At 43.7% G+C, this 13,363-nt stretch overlaps 1 protein-coding gene across 1 annotated transcript; it reads right to left on the bottom strand.

Moving 5' to 3' along the window:
* Positions 1-1,641: 1,641 nt before the first annotated feature.
* FAM222B (family with sequence similarity 222, member B) lies at positions 1,642-9,608 on the bottom strand. Its single transcript, XM_009586117.1, has 2 exons — positions 9,481-9,608; positions 1,642-3,815 (listed from the first exon to the last, which is right to left on the bottom strand). The coding sequence occupies exons 1-2, from the start codon at positions 9,560-9,562 to the stop codon at positions 2,230-2,232; spliced, it is 1,668 nt and encodes a 555-aa protein (XP_009584412.1). The 5' UTR covers positions 9,563-9,608; the 3' UTR covers positions 1,642-2,229.
* Between the last annotated feature and the right edge of the window lie 3,755 nt (positions 9,609-13,363).

Below are 13,363 nucleotides of genomic sequence, written 5' to 3' on the forward strand. Positions count from 1 at the left end.
ACGACGGGGAGACTGTAAGGGAAGCAGCTTCAGACTCGAACCTTGGCTCCCAATATAATGTATTCAGAAAAATATTGCATGAAAAGCCTCAGGATTTTAGTTCTTTCATAGATGTATATTTACCAGTTTTCACAAAGACTGCAGGAATACGATTATAAACAATAAATTAGGACTTCATGTTGCTATCATTTGGCATAACACAATCAGGCAATTTTTCCTTTTTAAATATAAGGCAACACAAGCCAACACATAATTTAATCCGTCTTTAGTCAAATTGCTTAACTTTGCTAAAGAGTTACCACTAAAGAACGGTTTATAGTACACTTAAAAGAATTTAAATAATGACATAAGTGTACTAACTTACGCAAGGAGTCAGAAAACGTACTCTGCTAAGCTTTGAAACCTAAATATTTGTTACAGCCCAGGACTACACGTCTAAATTAAAAAAATACAAATAAATGTTTTCTAATTTTTCCATTTACGAAAAACTTTTAAGAATCTCTAGCCAACTATGACGTCACTTCAAAACTTGTTATTTTTTTTTTTTTTAAATTTTGTATGATGTCTTAAGATTTTAAACCATGCTCGTTAAGGAAAGTTCAAGGAGCAAATACTTAAGGCTTTGTTTTTCAGAGGGCTGTGAGGGAGGCCAGTGGATGGCAGAGGCCAGTGGGTTCACCCATACACAATGCTACTCAAACCCACACTACCAGGCGACATTCATACAGAAATATTACACTTAAAAGTTACAGTGTAGAGCAATATTTTTAGCCAGTGTACATATAAAGAATCAATGCATTTATTTTTTTTATTATTCTTTTTTTTTTAATTTCCAAACTTGATTGTGATCATTATGTTCAAGTATTAGTCTCATTAACAGAGATGAGAAATTTTCTACTTACAACAAATTCGGCTGTTAGAAAGGAAAGGTATGTTTCGGTACATCGAGGAGAACAAGACGCTGAGGTTACCCAATAGTTAGTGTCCTACGGTCACTGACTCGGCTAGCTGCTGGAAGTGACGTGGGAAAGGAACAGAAGGAGTTAGGCACCGAGACCCTGGGAAAAAGGGATGTTATAAATAGCTTCGCTAATTCCCAGAGAGGAGAATTGTTCCATTAAATCTGCTGTGGCGTTTTGATGGAGAGGAATACGGGACCATCGGTCCCACAGCAGCTCGTGAGTGGAGCTTCGCGTCAGACCAACCGCCTCCCGTCCCATCGGGACTGCTGCCAGAACGGGACCGTGCCACACCGCCCCGCGCACCCGCCCATTGCACCGGAGACGAGCTCGAGTTACATCTCCTCGCCCTGAAATTCATTCTAGCTACCAGAGAAGCGGCTGAACCCTTTTTGGAGTTGTCAGTGGGTCTGGATTCCCTTCACATCAGGATAGCCAGACTCCTAGCAGCGAGGGGTTCAGACAAAGTTAGCTTTTACGGTGGCGAAAGGGGAGCGGGGAAGGGAAATACGATGCAGAAAAAAGGCAGCTATCTATGGCAGCTACGCTGCCTACGTCCTAAAACAGCCATTCCCCCTTCCTCCATACCCTGCCTGCAAAAAAAAAGTGTCAGAAAAATCTGCCAGAGACTTTTGACTTTGGACAAAGTCTAAAATGATAAATGTGGGCATCTCGGCAAGAAACAGCTGAAAAGCTTCTTCCTATATTAATGCCTAAATACATACCGCTAGCTAGCACTTTTCAAATGTAGGCTTCTTTTTCAATTAAACAGGCCTCTAGACAGTGCAAATGGTCAATGTTTAATGCATTAATGAAATGGGCTTTCGAGTTGAAAATAAGCCCTGCTTCCTGACAAATTCTGTTGCTCTTAATCTTCAGAGGAAATTGAGATGGAAATTTAAGCAGCTACGCTACCTCGCTCTTTACGGAGCTGGCGAACAGATGCAACTGCGAAACCCTGCAGCAACTCAACATCAGTCCAGCAAGTCGCTACCAAGCAGAAGGCAAAAGCTGCACAAAGGGGATTCTGCGGTGAGGAAACAGCTGTGGCGTGAAGTAGTGTAATGAAATTACTTGAAACAAAAGGCATGTTAAATATTTGATGCATAAAGGAGACAGATAACATGTAAGCAAAGCTTTTAAATATACAGTATGTCTTCTTCGAATGGTTACTATAATGATCACACAAGTTTGCAAGTTAAAAATGCCTTGCTTATTAATTAAAATTAAGACTAAACCTATAATTTTTGTCTGTGAAAGTGACTGCAGCCTATCTATACCCTGGGTGTTGAATATGAAGATTTCGACTATCGGTTGGTTCAGGTGCTCGGTTCATGGGAGGCCGATGGACTTTTCCCAGCACGGCCATGCTCTGATCTCTGAAGCAGGACTGCTGGAAGTCCCCGCTTAGGTAATCCATGGTCTGCATCACATTATTCTGGCTGGATGGGCCAGCTCCAGCTCTGTAATGAGTTCCTCCCGCACAATCTAGCGGCGCTCCTGCTGGCTGTCCCCCATGGAAAGGCATGGCGAGGTCCTGGGACCCAGAGCTGTCACTGTTGGGTGTGGGCAGGATGTTATTCCAGATGGGCTGGAAATAGTGCCCATTGGTATATGGCAAGGGTCCCTGCAACCCATTCACAGGTGGAGAAGGCGTAGGCTTCTCGATAGGGGGCTTCAAGCTGAACGACTGGCCCATGCACAGTTCTTGAGGGTAGTTTGAAGTTTTGCCAGGAAAACTCTGCCCTGCAATCTCTCTCTGAGGGTGCTTCCCTGCGAGTCCAGCAGGCCCAGCAGCATCCCCACACATTTGCTGCAGATGTGCAAGCTGGTGCTGGTTCCACGCAACCGATTTGATTTCGTTCTGGTACACGGGCGGCACCCTGTTAATATTCACCATGGGCACATTAACAGAGGCAGGAGGAATAGCAGCAGCAGCATGATCAACAGGGTTTACTACACAGGAAGGCATGGGTGTAGGGACATTGTGAGTAGATACCCTGGTACTTGCATTGATAAGCAGGTTGCGACTTATAGGGCTGGGGTTTGCAATCTGTCCCTCACATACTGAGGTAGTGCTAATGCCAGCTCTGGCCTGGCAGAACTGGTTAATCTGGTGCACAATGCTGCTCAGGTCCGGTGGCTGGTTCTGCTGCAGGGTGGCAGCCATAGAGAGGGGAATGGTTGAGGTAGACACGGTCACATTCGGCGGCGCATCTGCATCCGGCATCTTTCTGCTTCCATGTAAACCTGGCTGCAGCAAAGGATTCGGGGGGTGCTGCAGAGTCTGGTGTGCCATGGTCTGAGGATGCTGCAAGCCCTGCGGCTGCTGCATATTCTGAGGGTGCGGCAGCGTCTGCGGCTGCGGTATCCCCTGAGGGTGCGGTAAGCTTTGTGGCTGTGGTATACCCTGAGGGTGCTGCAAAGTCTGTGGCTGCGGTATACTCTGGGGGTGCGGCAAAGTCTGTGCATGCTGGAGAGCCTGCTGGCGAGCAAGCGCCTGGGGGTGGGTTAAAGTGCTAGGTGCAACGTATGGTGTGGAAGGGGGATTCATCATCGCTTCCGGCAGCAGACGCGTGCGTGTCCCGTCAAAGTCTTTGATAATTCCTTTCGCTGGAGATTTGACTATCGCCAGGAGGCCTGTTTTTGTGGTGGCCTGAGACGGGTAGGGACTGTACCTCTGGCCCGAAGTATCAAGTCCGTTCACGGTACGGCGTATGTGTTTCCTCTGGGGAACCTTGACACTGTTTGGAAAAATTTTTATAGTCAGTGGATTGTTGGCGACCTTCTTAGCATAAGCATCCAATTCTGCTGGGGTAGGATACTGTGCAGATCTCATTTTCTGTGTAGTGTCCCCTGTGGAGAAAAGAAATTTGTCAATACCGATTGTGGCAAGCAAGGGATCAACCCCAGGGCAAGACAGTTGCACAACAAGGGTAGAAAATCTCCAAGGAATCAAGAGGCAAGAACTTCATCTTCCCAGACCAGCGGATCGTGTACCAGATACCTCATTCCCTTTATTACCCGGTGACCAACACAACCCCCAGTTCAGCTTAAGGCAAGACCTGCCTAGGGGAGCAAAATGAAACCAGTGTTTTCATCAGAGTATGTTTACAGACAAAAACAGGTAACATGCTATAAACATTGGAGTGTCTCCACCTTGAAATATTTCTTACGGCTTGTGGTGGTGGGCTAGTTTCTATTCTCTTAATTTAAGGCTGCCTCCCCATTGCTCTTCAGCCATTCTCAGTATCTTTACCGTGTAATTCAAAATCAGAAAGTTATGAATTAAACATTAAATCCATGTAATGCTGAGGTGGGAACCATACGAAGCACTTCAGCTCAAGCCTCCATTTACATCTGAGTTCTTTTCTAGATGCTGACATCTGAAAGCACTTTGAGTGTCTTTTTGTCCATTAGGAAGCCCTTGTCAGTCCAAGTTCAGCAAATGGAAGGAGGCTACACGTGCATTATTTTATGGCTTGCAATTATTTCTTCAGCTGAATTTTCAGTGTGGCACCTTGCTAAGGACAGCATCCTAGTATCACAGAGCATAATTACGTGATTACCTCACAAGATTAAAAACATGCTACTCCCTGGATGCAGACAAAAGACTTCTGGAGACAGGAGTGTGGTTTCACTTACTCCAATTTACCAGATACCTACCTTGCCCGCAAGCTCAAAGTGCTTCTGGAAAGAACTTCAGAAATCTAGGGAAATGCTTGTGCCTCTCTCGCTATAATCGTATTCCAAGCAGAGAGTTGGGACGTTCCCCTACCACAGCTCTGCTGCTTAACTCCTATGGGACTACCGCTTTAGAAGCGATTTTATAATCTTCAAATAATGGCTTGCGGCTTTGACAATCCGATTTTGCTTTTGCTTGATTCCCTGCCCCCCCCCTTGCAAACAGTTTACTGGAAAAAACCCACCCATCCTTTTTGCTAAAATTTTCAGCATCCCCATGCCATCTGCTGCTGTGCTGAAAGAACAGGAAACGTAGCAGCCAGCTCCTCCAGAGCCCAAGAGCACCCCAGCCCCGCACCCGGCCCTCTGACCAAGGAAATCTAATGCTCCAATAAAGAGCTTGATGCTCCCAGGCAAACAGCCCTTCCTCTTGAAAATTCACCTCTGATTCTTTCAAGCAAATTGCCTCCAAAAGGTTCCTGAATACAGCTCAACTCTGAGTACCAGCCATCTCTCTTTCTTTGCATCCTGCAGCTTCCAGTCTTCACAAGTGAGGGAGAGCAGCACTGCTCTAAGAGCACTCACTTTCAGAAAGCAAGGGCCAGAAAATGGAAAATAGGATGGATACCAAAAGAAAGGATAATTATAGAAATATTAAAAATATCTTTCGTGAAATGAGAAGCTTTGCAAGCAGGCTGTCTTGTGTCTCTAGCACAGCACGTACTACAGTGCCGGTTATACTTTTACTCTCTGTGCTGTCCAAACACTGGCACATTCCACCCCTTCTCTTAATCAAAGGAAATGCTCATTTGATATTAACCTGAACATCCTCTCTGTTCATATCCCTGTACCTGCCGCTGCAGGCAGGTGGTTTATATCTATCCTTTTGAGCGAGCTGCTATGCTCCTAATGGAGAGAAGAGCCTCTGAATGGAGTTTGCCAGTACTATCTTGCCTCAACAGCCAAGGCCTTCATGAGCTTCCCAACCTTTATTTTTAGCATTACCCACACCCATTAAGTTCTGTTTTTTCCCCAAGAGATGACCCTTGCAACTCACAGTGAATCAGAGAAGAACCATCAGCAAGGGACAAAGGATTCCACTCCTGTCTGTATTATGGTTTATGTTACGGTTACGGCCATTGTCACATAAAGCTTTTATTTTCAGACGAAAAATTAAGTAGATACTTTAAGACACCTTTATCATCAAAATTTCCCAGCCTGGTTTACATTTCTATAGGCGTATCAGCAAATTAGGTGGTAAATATAAACACTGAACAGATACACTAAATATTCTTTCACTCAAGCATCTATTCTTCTGTTATATGGGAACTGTGATGGAAAATTTTAGAAAGCAGCTAAACCAGCGAAGTTGAACAGGCTGCGGCTATCGGTTACAACACATACGTAATCCCGAATCTGGAAGAACTCCTTCCTCTGACGAGAGAAAATAAGCCCTCAGTCAAACTGAAATGATGCACCAACATCATCAAATTTGGCATCCTACCATCTTTTAAATACTTTGGACAGGATCTTCTGAAACCAACCACTATTTCAAAACAGAGCCTGTTTTGCATACAGCTAAGATTATGCTCCTTTTACTATGGACTAACACAGTCATTCTACTTAGGCCTGACCAAAGTGATATGTTTCTGAGTGCCCAACGTGCTGCTTAAAATGCTTTGCTAGTAGTTCCACAGGCAACATTTGATGACTGGAATAATTAAGGCAATGAACAAAAATTAGGAGAAAGGAGAAAGGCATTATGGGGCGATCAAGAGTCTGAATATCCCATACAAATATCCCACAAACCAGTAAAGAACAATTTCTAAATTACTAAGTGAATGGAAAACCAGCTAGAGTAGACAGAAAGAAAATGCTGGTATTAGAATACCACAAGTGCAAGAATTCTGGATGAGGCCATAAAATGACGAGGAGGACGGCAGATGAACAAGCTACATTAAGAAAACAATGGGATGAGCTCCTCAAAGTTACCTAATGGTAAATGCAAGGCAGATTACTTCTGTTGAAAAGTAATTATTTCATGTTTACTACAAGGTAAAGCTGTGCATATGAGCAATTACCCCAATAAATTGGTGAGCTGCAAGTTCACACTCCCACTAATCCCGTGGCAACCAATTCATCTGGTCGCATTCCTGTGTGCGTCTCACCGCTGGAGCTATTTTTATCATGAAATGAGATATATTTCTCTGCCTCACCTCAGCACTAATGTAACATTTTTAAAGTGCATTTCACATTAAGGCTTTAAAACCCACTGCTTTTAAAACTGCTTACGGTTAAATTTTCATTAACATTAAACAAAATACAAACAAGCCTTCAGGATTCCTACCCTAGTAAGAGCATCCGCGTTGGGACAAGCGAAAAATAGCTGTGCCCATCTTCTGCGTAAAAATCTCAACTGCAGCAGTTTCTCTACAGGCTTTACCCCTAGAAAGGACTCGATTTTAGCTGATGACCTCATATTCAGTCCCAACCTGGTCTTCAATCTTTTGTTCCCCACCCCAAAAAAAGCTCTCCAAGAAGCACCTTTCACCTTGACTTTGCACCACGGTCACAAAAAATCATCCTTTTTCTCCCAGGCCCTGCGGCACTGCCGCTATGTCCAACAGTGGCTGAACAGTCTTGCCTCAGGTATCCTGATTGCTTGGTCAGGTTTATACTGGAATCATTGGGAGAAAGGAGAGAATGTCAATACGGAGTCAGTGAGAAATCCCCCACGTGGATAAGGACAGATTTCAGGGTTAGCCTTTCCTGTGATGCAGGTTGGCATTCAAAGAAAAATACTGAAATTGGAAGTCCTGTAGTGATCAGTTTCTAAAGGAAAAAATATATGCATATTAATCTACAAAACTCCTATTGCACAGACCATCTTTAAGAAAAATGCTTCTTATTTGAAAGTGAATAAGGAAAAAAAAAAGATAATTGAGCTAATGTGGATTTTTAAGCGTTAATAAGAAGTCTGATCCAGAAAACTACACTTAAAAAATTATTAATACAAACGCCGTAAGTCTGAATAAAGGCTATCATGTGGAGTTCTGTGCCTTTTATAAAAGCAATAGCACTATTATTAAAGCCCGCTTCCAACCCCCCATCAAAAGTCACAAGTCACCGTTCATTAAAAATGCTCATTAACTCAGCTTTCCTTTGGCCAGGGGCTAGACTACTTGTGCATATACAGTATGGAGAGAAATGCACCAATTAATCTTACACACATCTGCAGCAGGGGTAAGCAAGGTCTGTACAAGCAGTTTCATTTTCCATATAAATCAGAACAAACTGGAACAGCTGAGCATTACCACTGCCAGCCAGTGCCTGCCAGCTACTTTATGTCCTAAATTCTTTTAAATGCAGTACCCGAAGCTCTTCACTAAGCAGGATACAGCAATGCTTTCAGCATGGGGATAAGCAGTTCCCAGAAACAGCATCAGGTACCATCAGGTTAAGAAACTGCCCACATACCAGCACACTGCCTCGTAAATGTGTAATTAGCAAATACCCGATTTATGCACAGCTACCCTCACATGAACCTCAACAATTTGCTTTCAGAACTAAGCTTTCCGATCCACCAAAGAAACGTCGCATAATGCAAGGACCTAGTCATGTTCTCACCATAACAGCCTACCTTTTGAAAAAGCGTGTTTCGGTCAGCAAAGCTCGAACTGGAAATGGAAAAGAGAAAGGAGGGGAATGCCCAGTTTCATGCCATCTAAGGAAGTCCTTTCGTGAGTAAAGATTTTTACTGCTGCCGAAAGTGTCAGTACAATTACCAAGCCCGTGGAGTCGGCATAAATGCTATGCAAGTGCTGGGGGGGAGCACACCTGTGTACGTGAACAGTGTCATTCCCCTCTGGCAGGACTTTAAGCATGTCACCCTTAATTGCAAAATTATCTTACCTATTTTCAGTAGCACCACAAGTCTTAACATAATAACAATTTTAGCTATAACTGGAGTGTAAATTACTTGGTTTTAAAGAGCAACGAGTCCGTCAGCAAACTGAAGGTACAGAGATCTCCCAATGCACATTTCAAATACCAGAGACAGGTCACAGCCCTAAGAACCAAGTACACAGAACTTATGTAGAAACCTTGGTATTTCTGAAATTTCAGCTGAACAATCCATGTGCAACTTCAGTGATAAAGAGGAGAGACAGAGTAAGATTTTAAAAAGTCTCTAGTCAGTAAAGTTACATTCTCAAGCGTAAGTTCTTCTTAAAAATACTAGTACAACTATCAAAAAAATGACTGAAGTTATCAAAAAAGAATTATCAGAGTACTCTGCAGACATATTTTCAGAGGCACCGAAGAGACATCACAAAGAAGATGGAAACTTTGAACTTTAGTAATTTGGGCTAGATCACTAATATTTGCAGTATATGCCCCAGGTATGTAGAACAACAGAGCTGCTGACCTCAAAAGGTTTGCATTAGCCTGATCCAACTGGTGTCTATGAGTAATTAAACGAATGGAAGTGAAAAAGAGTCAGGAAAAAGTTGTGTTAAGAAGCAAGTCAGCTGGCACACTTTTAGCACAAAATGTTTTCAGCAAAGGCACGAATCTCACAGAAACCTCACTTGCATTTCATCTTGCTGTGGTTAAAATTAACCTTTATAAAGCTAGGAAGCGGGGAGAGCTTGCTGCACACACGTGAACCTCCACAGCCATTTCTCAGAGCCATTATTGATGGATGCCTTGAAGGCATAACAAAAGAAAGACTCTAACATTAAATAGTTTTTCCACTGTATCCTGAATGTTTATGTCACAGCTGTACCAGAGCCAGATTTAACAGTTAACCACATCCTGCAGACAAAACGTCACTCACATTTCTGAAGTCCAGTGTTCATCTGCGTGTAAGAAAGAAGCTGAAAGGAGAGGTCACCTGGTCCTGGCAGACAGGCCAGCATGGCAGACAGGCACTAACACAACATGGGGCATTCACTCCTCTGCACACTGCAACAACAGAGAGACAATTCAAAGTTATAATACAAGGAGGAACAGAGAAAAGAAAGCGGCAAAGAGCCATCCCTGGGTGAAGGCCTGACCAAGCACAGATGCGTGACCGCTGCTCCGGCCCTTACTGCATCTCCTAACGGCAACGGAAATACTTCAAGAAGTGGGTCATCTGCAGGGTTAAAACTAAAATAGCTGTCTCGCTCTCCTCTGCTGCTTGACACGCAGAGGATAATCTATAACTCTGTCCTCAAATTTCAAAGGTGGTTGGTTGAATGGTAAAGAAACCACCATCATTCATTTTACTATATATTGAAATGCGCTGGCTATCTACCAGGTATAGCCAAAGCAAGTCCTCTGGAGAAATCCTGTCAACTGCTCTTTCACATTTAATAAAAAGGCATGGCATGCATAAATTGAAGGCAAAGTATGCAGCGCACTGCCTTGTGGCAAGATTAAGCTGCATGCTACAGCTTGTAATATCTGTGGTCCATTAGGCTGAAAGATGAATGGCTACAACTTCCTTCATTTCATAGGAGACTTGCTAACCTGCGCGTCTCTGGGTTAGACAAACGGCAAGACGTGCCTTCTGCACAAAGGAGCTGCAGAGGTGCCACCATCCTCTACTGCAGAGGTTCAGCATTTATGAAATCAAACCTCAAAATGAATGCACGGAGCACTAAAGCTCTTTATATATAAACACTGCACAGTTACCCTCAAATCCCATCATCGGCATACAGATACAAGGGGGGTTTCTAACAACAAAGCTAACTCAGGCTCAAAGTCTGAGATTACAGGATTACAGACAGAAATTTGAGTTGGAAAAAGGTCTCTAGAGGCCACCTGGCCCAAACCTCTGCTCAAATCCCCCCTGCTGCAGCTACTGGGGCAAGTCAGAGCCAGCCACGAGCACTTTAGAAAGCTCTGGGAAATGGGGTGGCTGAGCCAAGCTGGAGAGATCAGTTGACTTCTCCTCCTTGCCCAGATCTCCACAAGCATCAGTGCTGCTATACAGGGAGTGCTTTTGCCAAAACACCTAAGGAGCAGCTAGAAAGAGCTTGGGGCTTGTTATATGGCCCCCAAAACATGGAAAGAGTTGAAGGCTTCAAAAGTTACAGGCTGATTTAATTTCAGTCATTGTTTCAAAACCCCAATTAAAACAACTGGGAAGGCATTCAAAGATCAAGACAGGTGAAGCAGAAGGTTCGAGACCAGCACGAGAAGCCATGGCCACAGAAACCCTGCAGAGATCACTGCTGAAAGAGTTGCACTGTCGACGACTGCGTAAGCGACGTGAACGAAACCTTTGGATGACACCTGATGCGGCAGCGCTGTGTCCTGGATAGCACCACCGCCTTCCTGCTCCAGAAAGCTCCAAAAGCCGATTTCTCTCCAGGGACTTTTTAAAGTTTTTAATTTGAAACCTAACCTCTGACCACCGTCACAAGTCAGACCGCCCAAGGAGTACCTGCACCAGAACAGCGAACAGCGTGGACTTAAGCTTACCCGTAGCACAGCAATTACTCACTGCGTGTAATTCATTAGCTCCATGTTTGTATGCATCTCCTCAGTTCAACACGCAAAGGCTGATTAAACCAACGGCCAAGAAATCTCATACAAATATTAATTTATGAAAACCTTTGCATCTTCACTGTGCGAGCGCTCTCAAAAGCTGACTGAGTGTTGCTGAGTGAGCCCATTGGGTGCTGCTGTGACTAACAATTTAAAATAATTTTGGACACAATGTCAGCTTGACAACTCCATGCCATTGCCTATTCACCCTACCCACTCAGAGTAACAGTGACTCAGTGCCGTCAGAAACAAACACACAACCTCACCAAGCCGCAGGGCCGACAGCACAACCACCAAGAGAACAAGTTTACATTCATTCTCCATTTCATCCCTAGCAGATAATAACGATCTGCATTACTACAAGTTCAGGATTTGTAGTTGTAAAACCTTGTAAAAAAGGTTGAAACCTGGATTTTCTTCTCACCCTCTGTAGCAGGTGGAGTTCCTGGAGTCTTTCAGGTGGTGTTCAGAAACAATGACTGAAGACCTGTCACATCCACAACTTAAAGAAATTGCTTTAGGAACTGAAAAGTTGCTCGACCTTTATAGATGAGATGCATTCATGACTATAAGCATGCAATGTTCAGTGAAACTTTGCAAACAGCCCATGGGCAGCAGTTTCTTGTCCCAAATCATGCCCAGCAAGACCAAAAAGAAAAAACAAGAATCCAGCTCTTTTTAATCAGAAGACAAAACCACTGTGAGTCGCGTGAGCTTTACCTGAGTAAGCAACAGAAACACTCACAGTCAGCAGAAAAAAAAAAACCCCAAACCTGTATTTTCCTTTTTTCCTCATTTCATCAACTTCAGAAGACTGGCAAAACCAAGACCTATTTCTCAGTGAAAAGCAAACAAAATTAAGAGCCTTCACCATAGTCAGAAAACCTCAGATCACACCATTCCCATACTCACCTAAGCATCTACGTTTTGCTCCAGTAATGTCTGACACCAGCCCAGGATTACCTCCCATCCCTGCACGGCCAAAGCAGCTCGGTGTCTAAAACATTACTTTAACCGACGGCAAGTTAGCGTGCAGCCCCAAAAGAGAGAAAAGGGCTCTGCAGCGCAGAACTGCACTCAACGCGCTCTTTGACTGAACAAGTAGCATTTCTGATATGCGGAGGGTTTGCTCACCTGCTCCGTCATTAATGCTCATTATAGCCTGAACACTGTGACTCTTTGAGTAAGCCTCTTGCTGAAGTGCCACGGAGAGGCTCAGTGCCACGAACACAGCAATAAACAGGATAATGGCACATTAGGAGAGAGAACAAGTGATTAAGAGTGGTCACAGCATTCAGCTCAGAATAGCCAGGCTTCTGCAATAAGACAACAGTATTTCCTTGAAGGTCAAAACATGTATTTACAGAAGCTTTAGCTCCAATACAGAGAGTAAGGTTTTAGAGAGGGCTATAAAGGCAAGTTGTTCCCACAGGCGGATAATCATTTTAGGCAATGCCAAAGGGTCATAAAAGACTGGGGTGGCAATAATAATTTTAAAGGAAATACTGAACTTACAAAAATCATTTTAAGTAGAAGCATAAAATCAGACTTTTAGCTTGATTTGCAATAACCAAATTGATGCCATCTAGGTCACTGCTGAGCATTAAAAAAAGAAATTCAGACTTATATAGAAGTGCTGACCATAACTCCATCGCTGAATTCCATATTATAATTAAAATCCTGCTCCAATTTTTGTTCTCTGAAATTAATAGTTTTTCAAAATCAAGATCTCAGTATTTGAAAACAAATGCATTTGAAATATATTTACAAACAAGCCCGTTCATTTTTTTGTTAGAAATTAATTAACATCTATTCCCTTTTTGATACTCAGCACCTGACTACTTTCTGTCCTGACTGATCTTCAGCACGAGCTAGCGCAGACAACTCCAACATACCACCCAGCTAAAATGAACTGAAATCCCCCGCGTGGACTGTTTTTGGGATTGAGGTGAGCATTAATGGCTGCCTCAAACTGTTGTTACGCAGGCTCAGGTCGGCAGTGCAGGGTCCTGATGCAAAGGCAGCTGGGCCCATCGTCCCCTCCTGCGCTCGGCTTTATTACTTCTAATTAGTCCAGAGCAGGAGATAAACTGAACTTGGCATGTCAAGACTTCTCACTAGCAGACTTGGCTCCACGGCAGCAACTTGTGTGGGCACCAGCACCTGCAAAGCTCCCTGCGGGT

The sequence above is a fragment of the Fulmarus glacialis genome, unplaced genomic scaffold (genome assembly GCF_000690835.1).
Source record: "Fulmarus glacialis isolate BGI_N327 unplaced genomic scaffold, ASM69083v1 scaffold29679, whole genome shotgun sequence".
Taxonomy (NCBI): domain Eukaryota; kingdom Metazoa; phylum Chordata; class Aves; order Procellariiformes; family Procellariidae; genus Fulmarus; species Fulmarus glacialis.

What these genes read in the sequence shown, in the direction of transcription:
- FAM222B (XM_009586117.1), bottom strand. Translation starts at nt 9,562, where the DNA reads ATGCTGGCCTGTCTGCCAGGACCAGGTGACCTCTCCTTTCAGCTTCTT. An exon ending in GAACACTGGACTTCAGAAAT is followed by an intron (nt 3,816 to 9,480) that starts GTGAGTGACGTT and finishes TTTTCTCCACAG; the next exon opens with GGGACACTACACAGAAAATG.